This window comes from Suricata suricatta, chromosome 5 (genome assembly GCF_006229205.1).
Source record: "Suricata suricatta isolate VVHF042 chromosome 5, meerkat_22Aug2017_6uvM2_HiC, whole genome shotgun sequence".
In the NCBI taxonomy this organism is placed as follows: Eukaryota; Metazoa; Chordata; class Mammalia; order Carnivora; family Herpestidae; genus Suricata; species Suricata suricatta.
Window position 1 is genome coordinate 118,444,446 of NC_043704.1, and position 18,079 is coordinate 118,462,524.

The window sequence follows — 18,079 nt, forward strand, 5'->3', positions numbered from 1 at the left end:
TTCAGATATCCATTAGGGGTTTTACTTTGTTAAGATTATAACAAAATAAAAAAAAATAGACTATTATTTTAGATAAAACTATATTCCCAAATAATAAATACTGAACTAACGTGAACTCCTAAAACAGAGATTTTAAAAACCATGACTTAACTATATTTCAAGTGTATACTATGGATGGAAACCAGCCCACATTTGCTGATCTTCACTTTACAAAACCTTCTGGCAATGTGTACAATTATAACTGCCCTTCTTAAACATAAAAAATAATAATTTAGAGCACTGTTCAAATAAGAAAACTAAGCAGCATGCTAACAAAATCTATCTACTTAATCTGTTTTGCTCTTGCAAAAGCTACTAATAGAGGGTTTTAAAAAACTAATCCTATATACATATTTTACATAATATATTTATGCTATAAATATTTTAAAGAATGGCTTTTACATAATTCATTTTAATTTCAATATCTATCTCACTGATTTAACTGCAAATTATGCAAATGCAATCTTTCAGATTTATTACTGAAAATGATTCTCTACATGGTTTAGAAAATGGTTAATTTCTTGGGTAAAACATAGCATATTTAGAAGTCCGAAAGCCAAGTAAATCCCTTATTTCATTTCGGAATTTTGACAGATCTTGGCGTAGTTCATTTAGATTTTCCACGGTTGCCTGATCTGTACTTTGCATCTTCTGTCTCATGGACGTCAAGTAACGATGCACTAGGCAGCACATCACTTTTTGATAGTTTTCATCTCTCTTTTGTTTCAAATTTCTCCATTCCTTCAAAACAAACAATTATATGATACTAACAATTATATAAACAATATTTAAATGAGGTAGATTTAAAAAAGTTTTCACAGATACTAACACATTAAAACAAATACAGCCTGTCTACTTGTTTTATTCATTCACCCATATGCTTATCTTGATTTAAAAATATTTTTAGGAATGCTCAATTTTTGGGAAGGATTAGCAAACTACAACCCCCAGCACAAGTATGTCCTATTTCCTATTTTTTAATGGCCTGTGAGCTAAGAATGGTTTTTACAGATGAATATTTATAATTAAATTGATGTTACAGAACACTAATTTTGAACCCCAATTAAACAAAATGTTATCTCCCCAAAATGAAATTCCATTCTTTTCATTAGTAAACATGTATTACAAAAAATTATTATATTATTACTCAATTAATGTTACATTTTAAATTTTACCAATAAAAATTCTGTGGAAATTTGTGTTCTTGTTATATTACTTATTATAGTCATATAATATATTTGATTTTGTCATAGGCTGCAAAGTCCAAAATATTTACTAACAGGCCCTTTAAAGAAAAAGTTTTCCAACCTCAGCTTTATAGCAACATGAACTGAATTATTCATGTAATGAATAGCTTTCAAGAAAAACTAGAAAAATATGAGATGGCACTGGTAGTCAATCTTTATGCTGATAGAATTGGTACTCTAAACATTTCCCATGTTTTACAAGTTGAGACAAGATTTCATGAAAAAAAAATCATAGCTCTCTCTCTCATGTACGGAATCCTTACTTTATGTTAGATACTATGCCATGCATTAGAGATATATGAGTTAAAAAAAAAATCAGGGGCGCCTGGGTGGCTCAGTCGGTTAAGCATCCGACCTCAGCTCAGGTCATGATCTCACAATCCATGGGTTTGAACCCCATATTGGGATCTGTGCGGACAGCTCAGAGCCTGGAGCCTGTTTTGGACTCTGTTTCTCCCTCTTTCTCTGCCCCTTCCCCACTCGTGCTCTGTCTCTATCTCAAAAATAAACAAACTATTAAAAAAAAAAAATCAGGCCCAGGCCTGAAGGAGCCTACATGTTTATGCTCTAGGAAGCATCTGCGATTAGGAACTGTTAAAATTTCCAAGTTACAATTTTAATTTCTTACCTTTAAACTGTTTTGCCGTTTAACCTTGCCTTTTGATGTATGAGAGCAAATCCATTTACTGAGGCTACTAATCATATAGCAAATAGTCTTTGGTGAAGGAATGATGTTGAAAGGTGGGGGTAATGTACATTTGTCATCAAAGTAGCTAAGCCACAACTTTGCTCGAGCAAACTTCCATTCTTTGTCTTCATGATTCTAGAAGAGCCAAATGAAAAAGCAACATAGAATGTGAACACACACACACACACACATACACAGGGGTAGGGAAGGGCTGAAGGAGAGAGAGAGAGATGGGGAGGAGACTATCATTTTAAACTGTCCCAACATTTGATGTCCAAATATTTACACAGCGTGTAGGTAAAAATTTGGTTCAAGAGTTGTAGTTAATATACATTACTTATATATATAAAAAAATCCATACTTAGGGGTGCCCGGGTGGCTCAGTCAGTTGAGTGTCCAACTTTGGCTCAGGTCATGATCTCATGGTTAATGAGTTTGAGCCCTACGTCCGGCTCTGTGCTGACAGCTGGGAGCCTGGAGCCTGCTTTGGATTCTGTGTCTCCCTCTCTCTCTGCCCCTCCCCCCACTCATGCTCTGCCTCTCTCTCTCAAAATTAAATAAAAACATTAAAAAAATTTTAAATCTATATTTAATTTTAAATAATACTAATTTTTAGTTCTTACAATCTTTGGTTTGCCTTATCTACTACATACATTTGGTATGATCTGAAAGAATATAAAGTTTTTGAAAGAATGAATACTTACTGCTATCAACTGGAAGCTTTTATGAAGCATTGCCACCAGCAGCTTTGTAAGCACAATCACAACCACGACGTTGTATGTCCCAACAATAACAGCTCCAACAAAGGACTGCAATTCTTCCCCATAACTAAATCTCGTGACAAAGATTGCCACATGTGCTAAGGAGAAAATATACCAGAACAAAGCAAAGCAAGTGCCAATGAACCTGAAAAGACAATTACATTTCTGTTTAAAAGGAAATTAAAGAACTTAATTATCAAAAATGAAGAATTCACTTATATCAACATTCCATAAATGAAACATTGATAATCCAAGAGTAACATTATAAAATGAATGAGACTGAATCCAACAGTTTACATATGCCTTAGCTTAAACAAAGAAATACACTCAAAAGGATAAATTATTTTGTTTAATCTCCTACTGCTTTTCTATCTATTCTCAACAAAGCAGCCTCTAAGATCCTGTTAATGCCTAATTAGATGCTGCCACTCCTCTGCTTAAAGATTTCAAATGGCTCTCAATCTCAATAGCCCAAAGTCCTTACAAGTATCACAGATCAACAAGGTTCTACATGATCCCCATTACCTTCTGGACCCCATCTCCTACAACTTTCCCTCAGCTTCACTACATTCCATCCACACCGACCTCCGGGCTTCTCCTTGGACAACCAGCCCCACTCCCCTCTCAGGGAGTTTGTCTTTGCCATTCCCTCTATCGGCTAATGCTCTTCCTCCACCTACCTTCTTCATGGTCTGATCCTTCATCAACTTAGTATCTTTACATGAATGTCATCTCTTTTGAGGACGTCCCCAGTGTCCTATTTAAAACTGCAAACTCTCACACATGTATCCTCCCTGGCCAAGCTTTGTCTCTTTGGCCCCTTTTATTGTGTAATATAGTATATATTTTATTTCTCTTTTTATTGACTATATCACCTCACTATAATATAAGCTCTGTGAGGTAGTTTTGCTCACTGGCACTTCATTCACTCAGCACTTTGAAAGGTGTCTGTTATATAGAAGGTGTTAAGAAAATATTATTATTAATTTAATCTTAAATAAGATGACATTCAAATATCTAAAGAATAGTTGGTACATAACAGAAACACAAATGCATAATTCCACATCCCTTCTCCATTATGTTACTTAAAAATGAGGGGAGGATTTTGTCTGTCTCACAACTGGTTATTTATTTTTATTATTTTAAACGTTTTATTTTTTTTTAAACATTTTATTAATTTTTGAGAAACAGAGACAGTGTGATCAGGGGAGGGTCAGAGAAAGAGAGGGGGAGACACAGAATCTGAAGCAGGCTCCAGGCTCTGAGCTAGCTGTCAGCAGAGAGCCTGATGTGAGGCTTCAATCCACGATCCATGAGATCATGACCTGAGCCGAAGTCGGACCCTTAACCGAGTGAGCCACCCAGGCGCCCCAAATGTTTTATTTATTTTTGAGAGAGAGAGAGAGACAGTGTGAGCAGGGGAGGGTCAGAGAGAGAGGGAGACACAGAAACAGAAGACAGGATCTAGGCTCTGAGCTGGCTATCAGCACAGAGTCTGGGGTGGGGCTCAAACCCACAAACCACAAGATCATGACCTGACCTGAAGCCAGACACTCAACTAACTGAGCCACCCAGGTACCCCATCACAACTGGTTGTTTAATTTCTTATGATATAGTAAATTAGAGAAAATTGTTGATGAAGCTCTAAAGATTCTCAATTCTAGTGACCTCCTACTAAGTGTTGAAAATGTGAGAGATGGTTTTGTCTCTAACAATAATGGATGGTTACTACTGACATTTAATATGTGAAGAGCACGGGGTGCCTGGGTGACTCAGTTGGTTAAGCATCCCAACTTTGGTTCAGGTCACGATCTCACGGATCGTGATTTCGAGTCACCAAGTTGGGCTCTGAGCTGACAGCTCAGAGCCTGGAGCCTGTCTTCTGATTCTGTGTCTTTCTCCCTGTCTGCCCCTCCCCAGCTCATGCTGTCTCTGTCAAAAATAAACCTTAAAAACATTTTTTTAATAAAAAAAAAATGAGGTGCAGAGATGTTGAACACATATGACTGACAGAAAACTGTCCTGCCCCAAATCCTAACAGTGTACAAAAATGCTAAGAATTCTTCTGTTAAGACAAGCAGCAGGGGAAACAATGTAATATCTTGGGCCCACTAATTACTTAAGATTCTATTTATGTAAAAATAGCTATCAAATGATTAATGAAAAAAAATTTGAAAGACACTCACGAATGGAAGGTATCATTGCTTTGCTGTTCACAGAAGATGCCCACACAGTCCTTCTGTTCTTTTGGGGTATAGCCTTTATCATACAGTTGTGTCAGCCCAATTGTGAAAGAAAACAAAACAAGAAGGAACATTCCAAGAAATTTTCCGAAATCTTGTAACATCTGTCCCATTGAAATCTGTGGAATATATTATATAGATGCTCATTAAAATTATCAGGAAAACAAAATACTAAGTATTAAATGACCAGGCAATAAAAGTAAAACAAACACAATTCCTTATATTCCATCAGGTTAACAAAGTTTCATATTTTTAAAACATCATTAAAACATTTTAAAACTTGCCATTGCCAAACAAAAAGCCATTCTGGGGGTGCCTGTGTGGCTCAGTTGCTTAAGCAACTGACTCTTGATCTTAGCTCAGGTCTTGATGTCAGGAGTGTGAGTTCAAGCTCCGTGCTGGGCTCTGTGTTAGGCGTGAAGCTTATTTAAAAAAAAAAAAGGGGTCGGGGGTTTCCTGGGTGGTTCATTCGGTTAAATGTCTGACTTCGGCTCCAGTCATGAACTTGCGGTTTGCAGGTTTGAGCCCCACATTGAGCTCTATGCTGACAACTCAGAGCCTGGAGCCTTCTGTGTCTCCTTCTATCTCTGTGCCTCACCTGCTCACACACACTCTCTCTCTTTCAAAAATAAACATTTTTTAAAAAGCCATTCTAATCATGCTAGCACTGTGAGTGTTAAATGGAACATTTCTTGAATCTGGACCAGGTCTGCAGAGGACACTGCTAGGAAGAAGTTAGAGGCTGAGACATGGGGATTTAAGAAAATGCCTAATTTGCAAGGAATAGAAGGAAAATTCCTTGGTCAAGCCTAAAGGGAAATAAATGCTATACTTAACGGCTTCTTAAAGTTTACAACTATAAAATCATATGACATAAAGTATTTCGTTTGTTTTTTTGTGACCAATTCTAAACCAATTCTCAAAAGACAGCATTTCCTCCTCTAGGAATGCCCTAATCTTTTTTGCCAAGGTGGTCAATTTTCTTTCATTTTAGGTCAACTATAAGAAGATATCATGTGTGCAATCCAGATGAATAGGTCTAGTGCTAATATGGGTATCTTTTGTAATGCAGACATGTGTAGTATGTCTGGGAGTTATTCAAGCCTAATTTCATCGTCCTCCAATACTCTTTCAAAATCTGGGAAACAGGTTCTTTTCATAAGTTCTTGGTATTTAAATTAGCATACAAATTTGGAGAATAATTTGACATTCTGTTGACCCAACAATTCTATCCCTTGGCATTTAGCCAATAAACATGAAATATGCAAAGGTGCATGTATCTATAAGGATTTTCACTGTAGCACTGTTAGAGGTCACACACAAAAAAATTAGAACATCTGAAATGTTGTTAAAAAGAATAAAGTATATCTATATGTGCTGGTGCAGAAAAAATGTCTATAAAATATTAAGTCAAAAAAGCAGGGTGTAGAAAAGTATTATAACAGCTTCCATTTTTGTATCTTTAAAGGGTAAATCAGATATATATTTTTGTATAGATAGGATTTAATGTGCACAGTAAATTTCTGGAAGTTTACATGAGAGACTGTTTAACAGTGATTATATATGGAAGGTAGGACTTGGGGTTGGAAGGCAGACTTCCTTACTTTGAATTTTCTTTACTGTATGCATTTATTACCTTTTTTTTGCACTTATTACTTATAAGATACAAACAATACTGTTTAAAATAACCCTTTCTCAAAATTTACCAAGTCAATTTTACACAGTAAAATTTCTGACTCAAACCTACCAAAATAACATTTCTGACTCAAATAAAATTTCTGACTCAAACCTACCAAAATAACATATGCCACTTAACACTGATACAAAATGGTTGTGACAAGCAAGTGGCCAAGCCTCTTTAACCAACTAAAGTGAGCCAGTCAATTAAGTAAAAGAGGTGTGCTAAAATGTTTTAGGCACACCACAACCAGGAAACTTGGACTCCACAAGAGTGAAGAGGTCCAATATGCATGGCTTGCATATTTGACTAGGCCATGTAGTACTCTCTGAAGTCTTGTGATTCCTTACTTCCCACTGCAAAAAATTGAGAGAAGAAATAGGGAGTTTTTAGACTCAGCAGGCTTTATTATGTGTGAGAAAGAGAAGAAATACATTTTCCTCTTAATCAATGATAACTTTCTACCAAATCACCTTGGAAAAGAAAGCATTTATTCAGACTGTAGTGCTTAAACCTATGTCATGTTACTAGAGAATTCAATAAGTTAGCACAGTAAGAATGTAGTAACTGCTTTAGATAACGATGGAAAGAAGAAAACCTAGATACTGTAAGTAAACTTATAGGTAAATAGGGTTTCCCAAGAGTGACCATGTATGATGTTAAAATTTTAATTTAAAATATTAGTCAAAAAGTAGAAGCTTTAATTTAACATCATTGTTTTAAAAAATAAGTATAATTCAATTTCAGTATCAAGATGAACAATATTTAATGAAAAAGCCCCTCACAAACTTCAAGACTTGTTCTTTAAAAGAATATTTAGTACTTATTGACGATGGAAGAACCAAAAATAGCTACAGTGGATATCACCGAGGTGAACGTCAGCTGAAAGAGGACACTAACCAAACATTCATGTGAAAGACGAACATTTAAAAACAATAAACTTATTTTAGTCTGAAATAGACTATGAGGCTTATTTATTTGTAAAAATAATAATCATGCCTTTGAAAATATTACTGACTTTATTTTTTTAATTTTCTTTTTTTTATATTTATTTTTGAGAGACAGAGTGAGACAGATTGTGAGTGGGGAGGGGCAGAGAGAAGGAGACACAGAATCTGGAGCAGGCTCCAGGCTCTGAGCAAGCATTCACCACAGAGCCTGATGCAAGGCTCGAACCCATGAACCGTGAGATCATGACCTGAAGCGAAGTCAGATACTTAACTTGAGCCACCCAGGCACCTCAATATTTGCTTATTTTAAACTACTTTGCAGTTTTACTCAAGAAATAGGAAAATTAAGAAATGAAAAGAAAAAGGTAATTAAAATAACAGTACTGAAGGTAACACAGAGTTAATACTGGCATACACACATATATACAGCTTTCTTAATAATCAGAAAAATGGAAATTAAGGCAAATTACTACTTAGTACCAAATGCTATTGATGTGTGCTTTTACACTGCTTCTGAGACCAAAAATTAACATATCCTTTTATAGAGAAACAGAAATACGGAGGCACTATAGGGCTCATACCTTCTGATACGTTAATGCTACTGGAGATTTAAAAAAATTCTTTTAACGTTTATTTTTGAGAGAGAGAGGAAAAAACCCCAGACAAACTGCAAGTTGGGGAGAGGGAGATACAGAATCTGAAGCAGGCTCCAGGCTCTGAGCTGTCAGCCCAGAGTCTGATACAGGGCTCAGAGCATGTTGCCGGGCTCAAGCCCACAAACCGAGAGATCATGACCTGAGGCGAAATCAGACTCTTAAACAACTGAGCCACCCAGGTACCCCTACTGAAGATTTATCTTTAGGAAATAATTTAAAAGAGGCAAAAACCCTACATACAAAGTACTGTGTAGAACCGCAAAAACATGCCAAATGCCTGATAGAGCAAAGGCTGGTATTATTAGGGTTCATATCGTGTTAAATTATAAAACTTGCTGACAAAAGGAAGCAGTAATAATGACAACTTCCAGTCATTCTCCTTCCAAATCTTCCTCCAGGAAAAAAAAAAATTACCTGTCTAAAAATTCTATCTGATCAAGTCATTCACACTCAAAACCTCCTTTGCGTGTATGATAATATTCAAACTCCTGACACAGAGGCCTTAGGAGTCCAACCAGTCTATTTTTTCAGCCTCATCTTCCCAACTACAACCCGTTGTCCATATACCCTGTCTTCTCTAAGCAGGCCATGCTTCTATGACTCCATGTTACTGTACATGTAACTCTGTTCTTTGCCAGGAAAGCTTTTCATCCCTTCAAGGCCCAGATCAAACGTTACCTTTTCTAAGAAGCTTTCCTGATTCGCTCCAAGCACCTCCTCAGTTATGCTCTAAAGCATTTTGTCCATAATCTCTAAAATCGTATTTTTCACTTGTTATGAATATTTATGTTTGTCTCTTCTAGCAGGCTTTAAGAGCAGGCACAATATCAGTAAGCTCCAGAGACTGGCATAGTAGTTAAACTGTTGAACACATAACCACTTTTTATATGCCTTATTATATAACCCTTTACCATTTCTCAGGAGGTATCATGTATTTTTATTTATCCTGCAGGATTGGAAAGGCTAGTATTATCTCCTTTTTTCCAAGTGACAAACTGAAGCTCAGAGATTTAGTGAATTACTCAAGGTAAAAGAATTAATAGATGGCAAAGGCAGAATTCGATTCTTGCTTCTAACTCCTTGCAAAAGCTTTTCTGAAACATCTCTTTGTGGTTTTTATCTTAGCTCTCCCATTAAAAATTTGGGGTTGTGCCACTCTGGGAAACAATGTGGAGGTTCCTCAAAAAAATTAAAAAATAGAACTACCTGATGACCCAGCAATAGCACTACTAGGAATTTATCCAAGGGATACAGGAGTGCTGATGCATACGGGCACAGGTACCCCAAAGTTTACAGCAGTGCTTTCGACAATAGCCAAAGTATGGAAAGAGCCTAAATGTCCATCAACTGACGAATTGATGAAGAGGATGTGATTTATATATACAATGGAATACTACATGGCAATGAGAAAGAATGAAATCATGCCACTTGCAGCAACGTGGACAGAACTAGAAGGTATTATGCTGAGTAAAATAAGTCAGAGAAGGAAACATATTGTATGTTTCACTCATATGTGGATATTGAGAAACTTAAGACCATGGGGGAGGGGGGGGAAATAGTTACAAACACAGAAAGAGGGAGGCAAACCATAAGACAACTCTTAAACACAGAGAACAAACTGAGGGTTGATGGAGGGGAGGCAGGGGGAGGGGAAAATGTGACAGGCATTGAGGAGGGCACTTATTGGGATGAGCACTGGGTGTTGTATGTGAGCGATGAACCATAGTAATCTACCCCCAAAACTAAGAGCACACTTTACGCACTGTATGTTAGCCAATCTGACAATAAATTATATTAAAACACATTGGGGGCTGTGTGCAATTTAGAAGGATTTCATTCTCATGTAATGAACTTATTGAATTAACACATGAATAAATATACAAGAAAGATGTAATTGTTCATTAACATGTTATACCAAGTTTTTTTTTTTCCTAACACTGTGAGCTGGGCCTTAGTTTCTTGACTTATAAAAGGGACCATCATGTGCTACATCAAACTCACTCATCTACATGCTATTAAATCTTTGCCAGACTTTTTCCCAGTCTATTTAATCAGTATCTCTGAGGGCAGGACTTAGAGATATAGATTTTATGTGCTACTCTGATGATTCTGAGCTTCACCAATTTGGGAACTCCTAGACTATGACCTCTAAGTTTCCTGCTAACTGTAACATTTATGCTTCTTAAAAGAAAAATGTCCATCCCCAGTATACCCTAAAGTGCAAGGCACTTTGAAATAAAATTACCCTTTACTCACTGCAAATGACAACGTTATAAATGGCATTTATGTTATACAGAACACTAAATATATTAATTATTCAGTAAAGCCAAATAATTCACTATGAATAAAGTATGCATTTATATGTCAAATGTTACATTTATTTTCCAAGTTTCCTTGTATTATTTTTCAGATTTGCCATACTTAAGTCCACTAACTATAAAGGGAATGAAGAAATGGATCTAGGAGGAGGGGCAAGATGGCAGAGGAGCAGGGAGTTCTATAATCTCCGCCCGCTGACAACTATCAAACTGAGAAGGACTAAGGCCACAATACTCTGTTCTGCAAGAAAGAGAAGCATACACACAAGAGTCCTAATAGATGACAGCCTCGCAGATGCCTGAGCGCGAGCAAACTGGGGCTGGAGGCTCTGGGGCACCAGCCCAACACACAGCCAGGGGAGACTGCCCAGAGTGGTGGTGCAGAGGCCTGGAGTGCTGTGTGTGGACAGGTGGCAAAGGGCCATAGAGGACCGTTCACAGAATAGCCATGCAGAGTGACAGAAAGTGAGGGGAAGAGAAAGGGAGGCTGAAAACACTCATAGAGTGGTATCTGGAAAGCAGAGAGACCATGGCCTGGGACAGAGAAAGACACTGCCTTCCCATATCTAGCGGCTGGGCGTGGGAGAGAAATTAATCCCCCTCAGCGGGCTTGCTCCTCCTTGGGCTCAATAGCTCATGTACTCGAGGAGGAGCCAGGGAAAAGCTGGCTCCCCAGTCCCCTTACTCATTCCCCACTAGAAAGTTACACGTCTGCGGGAGGACATTTCATCTGGGGTGGTAGCAATAAAATGCATGGACTAGGATTTGGAAATGAGGTGGAGCTTGGGGGGAAAAAAGGAATTTGGCCTGCCCATGGTACAGGGAGATTGGACTCAAAAGAGTGGCTTGCAATATGTGGTCTGAGAAGGACTTGGGGCGCCGCCATTCTTCTCCCCACAACCACTGAGGTGGGGCCTCAGAGAGCCGACCTACCTACATCAAACCATGCCCATCTGCGCTGGAGAGCTGCCCCCCTTTTCTTCCACCCTTTTTTTCTTTTTCCTATTTTCTTTCTTCCTTCTTTTCCCTCATCCCCCCTGGAGTCTGGGAAATAGATCAACTCTTGCCATCCAGATATATTTTCCCTGATCTCATTCTTATCTCTCCCCGTCTGCAGGTTTTATGCTCTCAGATGGTCTTTTGTTTGGTTATTTCTGTCCCCCCTTTCTTCCTTCTTTTCTTTTTCCATTCCTGTCTTTCCTTTTCTGTTCTTTTTTCTTTCCCCTTTTGGTTTATTTGATTTGTCTATGCGTTTGCGTGTTTTGTTCCCTGTGTGTTTGTCTGTTTTCCTTTTCAGGGCTACCTCAAGAAACAAAGCCAAAGTAAATATGATGGAGAGTCCCAAATATCACTGAGTAGGGATATAAAATAATCAAAGGCATAACAAGAGAAACCAAGAGGCACCATTAAAAGAACACTTCCGGAAACGACAGGCCCTGGTCAGTCAATGAGCCTCCTTTAGTAGAGGAATACTAACAGGTGCACAGCGCAAAAGGAGCTCTTAAAACTGACAAGAGACAGAAAGCTAGCCAAAATGATGAAACAAAAAAACTCTCCTCTGAAGAAATTCCAGGAAGAAATCACAAACACAGAACTACTCAAAACAGACATAAGCAACATAACTTAACAAGAATTTAAAACAACTGTCATAAAATTAATTATGGAATTAAAAAAAGCATGGAATTCATCAAAGAAGCTATTGCTACAAAGACTTCAAACAGCTGTGATGAGCTTAAAAAGGCTATAAATGAGGTGCATAATAAACAGAGGAAGCCATTGCACGGATTAAAAAAGTAGAGAGAATAGGTGAACTAGAAGAAACACTTATAACAAAAGAGGAAGCTGAGAAAAAGAGAGAGATATTGATACAGGAGCAGGAAAGGAGAATTCAAGACCTGAGTAATACAATCAAATGGAACAATATCTGTATCATAGGAATTCCTGAAGAAGAAGAAAGAGAAAAAGGTCCTCAAGGGGTGCTTGATCAAATTATAGCTGAGCACTTCCCCAGTCTGGGGAAGGAAACAGACATTGAAATCCAAGAGGCACATAAAACTCCCCCTAAGACGTAACCTGAATCAACCTTTGGCATGACATATCATAGTAACAATGGCAAAATATAAAGATAAAGAGAGAATTCTGAAAGCAGCTAGGGATAAAAGGGCACTACATACAAAGGGGAACCTATCAGAGTGATTACAGACCTATCTACTGAAACTTGGCAGGCCAGGAAGGAATGGCAGGAAATCTTCAATGTGATGAACAGGAAAAATATGCAGCCAAGAATCCTTTATCCAGCAAGCCTGTCATTCAAAATAGGATAGATAAAGGTTTTCCCAAATAAACAAAAATTGAGAGAATTCATGACCACCAAACCAGCCCTACAAGAAATCCTAAGAGGGACTCTATGAGGGAAATGTAGCAAGGAATATAGGGTACCAGAGACATCACTACAAACATGAACTCTACAGAGAACACAATGAATCTAAACCCACATTCTTCAATAATAACACTGAATGTAAATGGGCTAAATGCTCCAATAAAATGACACAGGGTAGAAGAATGGATACAAAATAAGGGGAGGGAGAAATATCTATCATGGGACAGGAAGTAAAAAAAAAAAAAAGCCAGAGTAGCGACACTTATATCAGAAAAACTGGACTTTAAAGTAAAGTAGTAACAAAAGATGAAGAAGGACATTATATATTACAGGGTCTCTCCATCAGGAAGAGCTAACAATTATAAATGTCTATGCACCAAATTTGGGAGAACCCAAATACATAAGACAATCACAAACAGAAACAACCTTATTGATAAGAACGTACTTATCGCAAAAGATTTTAATACTCCACTTCGTAATGGATAGGTCAACCAGCAGAAAATCACTAAAGAAACAATGGACCTGAATGGCACATTGGAACTGATGGAATTAATAGGTATATCTAGCACTCTGTTCCTGAAGCTAGGGAATTCACTTTCTTCTCAAGTGCACATAGCATATTCTCCAAGATAGATCACATACTGGGTCATAAAACAGCCCTCCATAAACACAAATGAACTGAGATCATACCACGCAGTTTCAGATCACAATGCTATGAAGCTTGAAATCAATCATAGGAAACAGTCTGGAAAACCTCCAAAAATGTGGAGGTTAAAAACCACCCTACTAAAAAATGATTGGGCCAATCAGGCAATTAGAGAAAAAATTAAAAAATATATGGAAACAAATGAAAATGAAAATACAACAATCCAAACTCTCTGCGATGCAGCAAAGGCAGTCCTTAGAGGAAAGTATATTGCAATCCAGGCCTATTTCAACAAACTAGAAAAAGCGCAAACTCACAATCTAACAGAGCACTTAAGGAAACTAGAAAGGGAGCAGCAAGAGGATCCCAAACCCAGCAGAAGAAGAGAAATAATAAAGATCAGGGCAGAAAGAAACAATATAGAATAAAACAACAACAACTGAACAGATCAATGAAACCAAGAATTGGTTTTTTGAAAAAATAAACAAAATTGATAAACCTCTAGCCAGGCTCCTTACAAAGAAAAGAGAGAACACCCAAAAAGACAAAATCATGAATGAAAATGGATCTATTATAACTGATCACTCAGAAATATAAGCAATCATCAGAGATTACTATGGACAATCTAGAAGAAATGGACAAATTCCTAAACGCACATGCACTACCAAAATTCAAACAGGAAAAAATAGAAAATCGGAACAGACCTATAACCATTGAAGAAATTGAATCAGTTAGCAAAAATCTCCCAACGAATAAGAGCCCAGGGCCAGATGGCTTCCCAGGGGAATTCTACCAGACCTTTAAAGCACAGTTAACACCCATCCTTCTCAAGCTATTCCAAAAAATAGAAATGGAAGGAAAATTTCCAAACTCATTCTATGAACTAGCATCACTTTGGTTCCCAAACCAGACAGAGATCCAACAAAAAAAGAGAACTACAGGCCAATATCCTTAATGAATACAGATGCAAAAATACTCAACAAGATACTTGCAAATCGAATTCAACAGCATATAAAAAGAATTATCCATCAGATCAAGTGGGATTCATTCCTGGGTTACAGGGCTGGTTCAATATTTGCACATCCAACAATGTGATACATCACGTAAACAAAAGAAAAGATAAAAACTATATGATCCTGTCGACAGATGCAGAAAAAGCATTTCACAAAATACAGCGTCCGCACTTAACAAAAACCCTCAAGAGTGTTGGGATAGAAGGAACCTACTTAAATATTATAAAAGCAATATATGAAAAGCCCACAGCTAATATCGTCCTGAATGGGAAAAAACTGAGAGCTTTGCCCCTGAAATCAGGAACACAACAAGGATGACCACTCTCACCACTATTGTTTAACATAGTACTGCAAGTCCTAGCATCAGCAATCAGACAACAAAAGGAAAAAGAAGGCATCAGAATCAGCAAAGAAGCAGTCAAACTTTCACTTTTCGCAGATGACATGATACTCTACATGGAAAACCTGATAGAATCCACCAGAAGCCTTCTAGAACTGATCCATGAATTCAGCAAAGTCACAGGGTACAAAATCAATATACAGAAACCAGTTGCATTTTTATACACGAATAATGAAGCAACAGAAAGAGAAATCAAGAAACTGATCCCATTCCCAACTGCACAAAAAACCTAGGAATAAACCTAACCAAAGATGTAAAAGACTTGGATGATGAAAACTATTGAAAGCTTATGAAAGAAATTGAAGAAGACACAAAGAAATGGAAAAACATTCTGTGCTCATGGATCGGAAGAATAAACATTGTTAAAATGTCATTATTACCCAAAGCAATCTACACATTCAATGCAATCCCCATCAAAATTGTACCAGCATTCTTCTCAAAGCAGAACAAACTATCCTAAAATTCATAGGGAAGCACAAAAAACCCTAAATAGCCAAAGTAATATTGAAGAAGAAAACCAAAACGGGAAGCATCACAATCCCAGACTTTAGCCTCTACTACAAAACTGTCATCATCAAGACAGTATGGTATTGGCACAAAAACAGAAACAGAGACCAATGGAATAGAGAACCCAGAACTGGACCCACAAATGTATGGCCAATTAATCTTTGACAAAGCAGGAAAGAGTATCCAATGGAAAAAAGACAGCCTCTTTTACAGGTGGGGTTGGGAGAACTGGACAGCAACATGCAGAAGAATGAAACTAGACCACTTTCTTACACCATACACAAAAAGAAACTCAAAATGGATGAAGGACCTGAATGTGAGACAGCAAACCATCAAAACCCTAGAGGAGAAAAGCAGGAAACTCCTTGACCACAACCACAGCAATTTCCTACTCGACACATCCCTGAAGGCAAGGGAATCAAGAGCAAAAATGAACTATTGGGACTTCATCAAGATAAAAAGCTTCTGCGTGGCAAAGGAAACAATCAGTAAGACTAATAGGCAACCGAAGGAATGGGAAAAGATAGTTGCAAATGGCATATCAGATAAAGGGCTAGTATCCAAAAATCTACAAAGAACTCACCAAACTCCACACCCCAAAAGCAAATACTCCAGTGAAGAAATGGGCAGAAGACATGAAGAGACACTTCTTCAAAGAGAACATCCAGATGGCCAACAGACATATGAAACGATGCTCAGCGTCACTTATCATCAGAAAAATATAAGTCAAAACCACACTGAGATACCACCTCACACTGGTCAGAGTGGCTAAAATGAATAAATCAAGAGACTATAGATGCTGGTGAGGATGTGGAGAAATGGGCACCCTCCTACACTGTTGGTGGGAATGTAAACTGGTACAGCTGCTCTGGAAAACAGTGTGGGAGTTCCTCAAAAAACTATCAATAGAACTCCCCTATGATCCAGCAATAGCACTGCTGGGGATCTACCCAAGGGATACAGAAGTGCTGATGCATAGGGGCACATAGCAGCACTTTCAACAATTGCCAAATCATGGAAAAAGCCTAAATGTCCATCAACTGATGAATGGATCAAGATAATGTGGTTTATATATACAATGGAGTATTACATGGCAATGAGAACGAATGAAATCTGGCCATTTGTAGCGAAGTGAATGGACCTCAAGGGTGTCATGCTGAGTGAAATAAGTCAGGTGGAGAAGGATGGATACTGTATGTTTTCACTCACAGGTCTAATAGGAGAAACCTAACAGGGGACCATGGGAAGGGGAAGGGCGGGGGAAGAATTAGAGGAAGGAAGGGAGGCAAATCATGAGAGACTCTTGAATACTGAAAACAAACTGAGGGCTGAAGAGGGAGGGGGAAAGGAAAAAGGGGGTGATGATCAAGGAGGGAGGCACTTGTGGGGAAGGTCACTGGATGTTATATGGAAACCAACTTGACAATAAACTATAAATTAAAAAAAAAAAGAAATGGATCTAATCATTGTAAAGCTTATCATGTGCTATGAGATGCATCTTATATACTGACCCATTTGATCCTTACAACAATAACACAGAACCTAAGACTCACAGAGATGAGTAACAGTAAGTTACAGAGCAAGATTTTTACCCAGTTGGTTGGTCCTGTCTTGTTCTTTCTGTCCAGTGACCCAGCTACAAGTGCTAAAAGTAGTTTAATTCATTTGAAACATATGGATAAACCAGGAAGAATTTTTAAGATCTGTAAATTATTAATGCCTGCCCAAAGAAGTATTGTACAGTAAGAGTTAATGAGAGAATCCTATTACTCTGTAGCACTGAAAACAGACAGGCAAGTTAGACTGGTGAAGATCATTAGCCCTGTAGCCAAACTACTGGGTTAGAATCCTAATTCGGCTACTCACCAGCTGTGTGACCTTGTGCAAGTTACTTAATATCTCTATGACTCAGTTTCTTCCTCTGTAAAATGGAAATAAAAGAGTCTGCCCCTTAGAACAACTGTGAGGATTAAATGAGGTAATAAATGTAAAAAAAGATCTTAGAATAGTATCCAATGTAAGGGCTAAATGTTAACAGTTATTATTATAATTACCACTTTATTTTTAGGTTCTATCTTTATGTCTCTTTTTGTTTAAAACATGTAACATTATTGATTTATGTCTAATCATGACTCATGTATATTATATTAGCAGAAAAGCTAACCTCAAAGAGCAGGTTGGTCTATGGATTCAGACAGATTCAGGTTCAGCTCTTGACTACCTCTTTCTAGCTTTGTGAACTACTTAACCTCTCTAAACCATTTAGATCCCTCATTTGTAAAATGGAAATAAAAATAACGAGGGCTGTGATGAGGATGAAATAAGGAGAAAACACTTAGCACAGTGTCTGGACCACATGAAATGTTCAACAAATGCAGGTATTGTTATTTTGAATAAGCAGCTCCAGTGACAGCTAGGATGTGGCCCAAAAGGTTTATTCTTCTAACACACCAATCAGTACTTGTCTCCACCCAAGCCCATTCAAGTCAGTGTGTCAAACACTAAGTGACTACTATCTCAAGGCAGTAAGTGCAGATGAAAAAATAAAGATAT

General features: G+C 37.7%; 1 protein-coding gene across 4 annotated transcripts in view; it reads right to left on the reverse strand.

Moving 5' to 3' along the window:
* Positions 1–18,079, reverse strand: part of TRPC1 (transient receptor potential cation channel subfamily C member 1) — an 80,741-nt gene continuing 62,662 nt past the window's right edge. For all 4 annotated transcript variants that reach the window (XM_029940107.1, XM_029940106.1, XM_029940108.1 and 1 more), the window contains 4 exons: positions 4,922–5,097; positions 2,679–2,880; positions 1,915–2,109; positions 1–780 (listed from right to left, as the gene is read on the reverse strand). In XM_029940107.1, the coding sequence (XP_029795967.1) occupies positions 553–780; positions 1,915–2,109; positions 2,679–2,880; positions 4,922–5,097 (801 nt within the window). In that variant the 3' untranslated portion in view covers positions 1–552. The remainder of the gene's footprint in view (positions 781–1,914; positions 2,110–2,678; positions 2,881–4,921; positions 5,098–18,079) is intronic.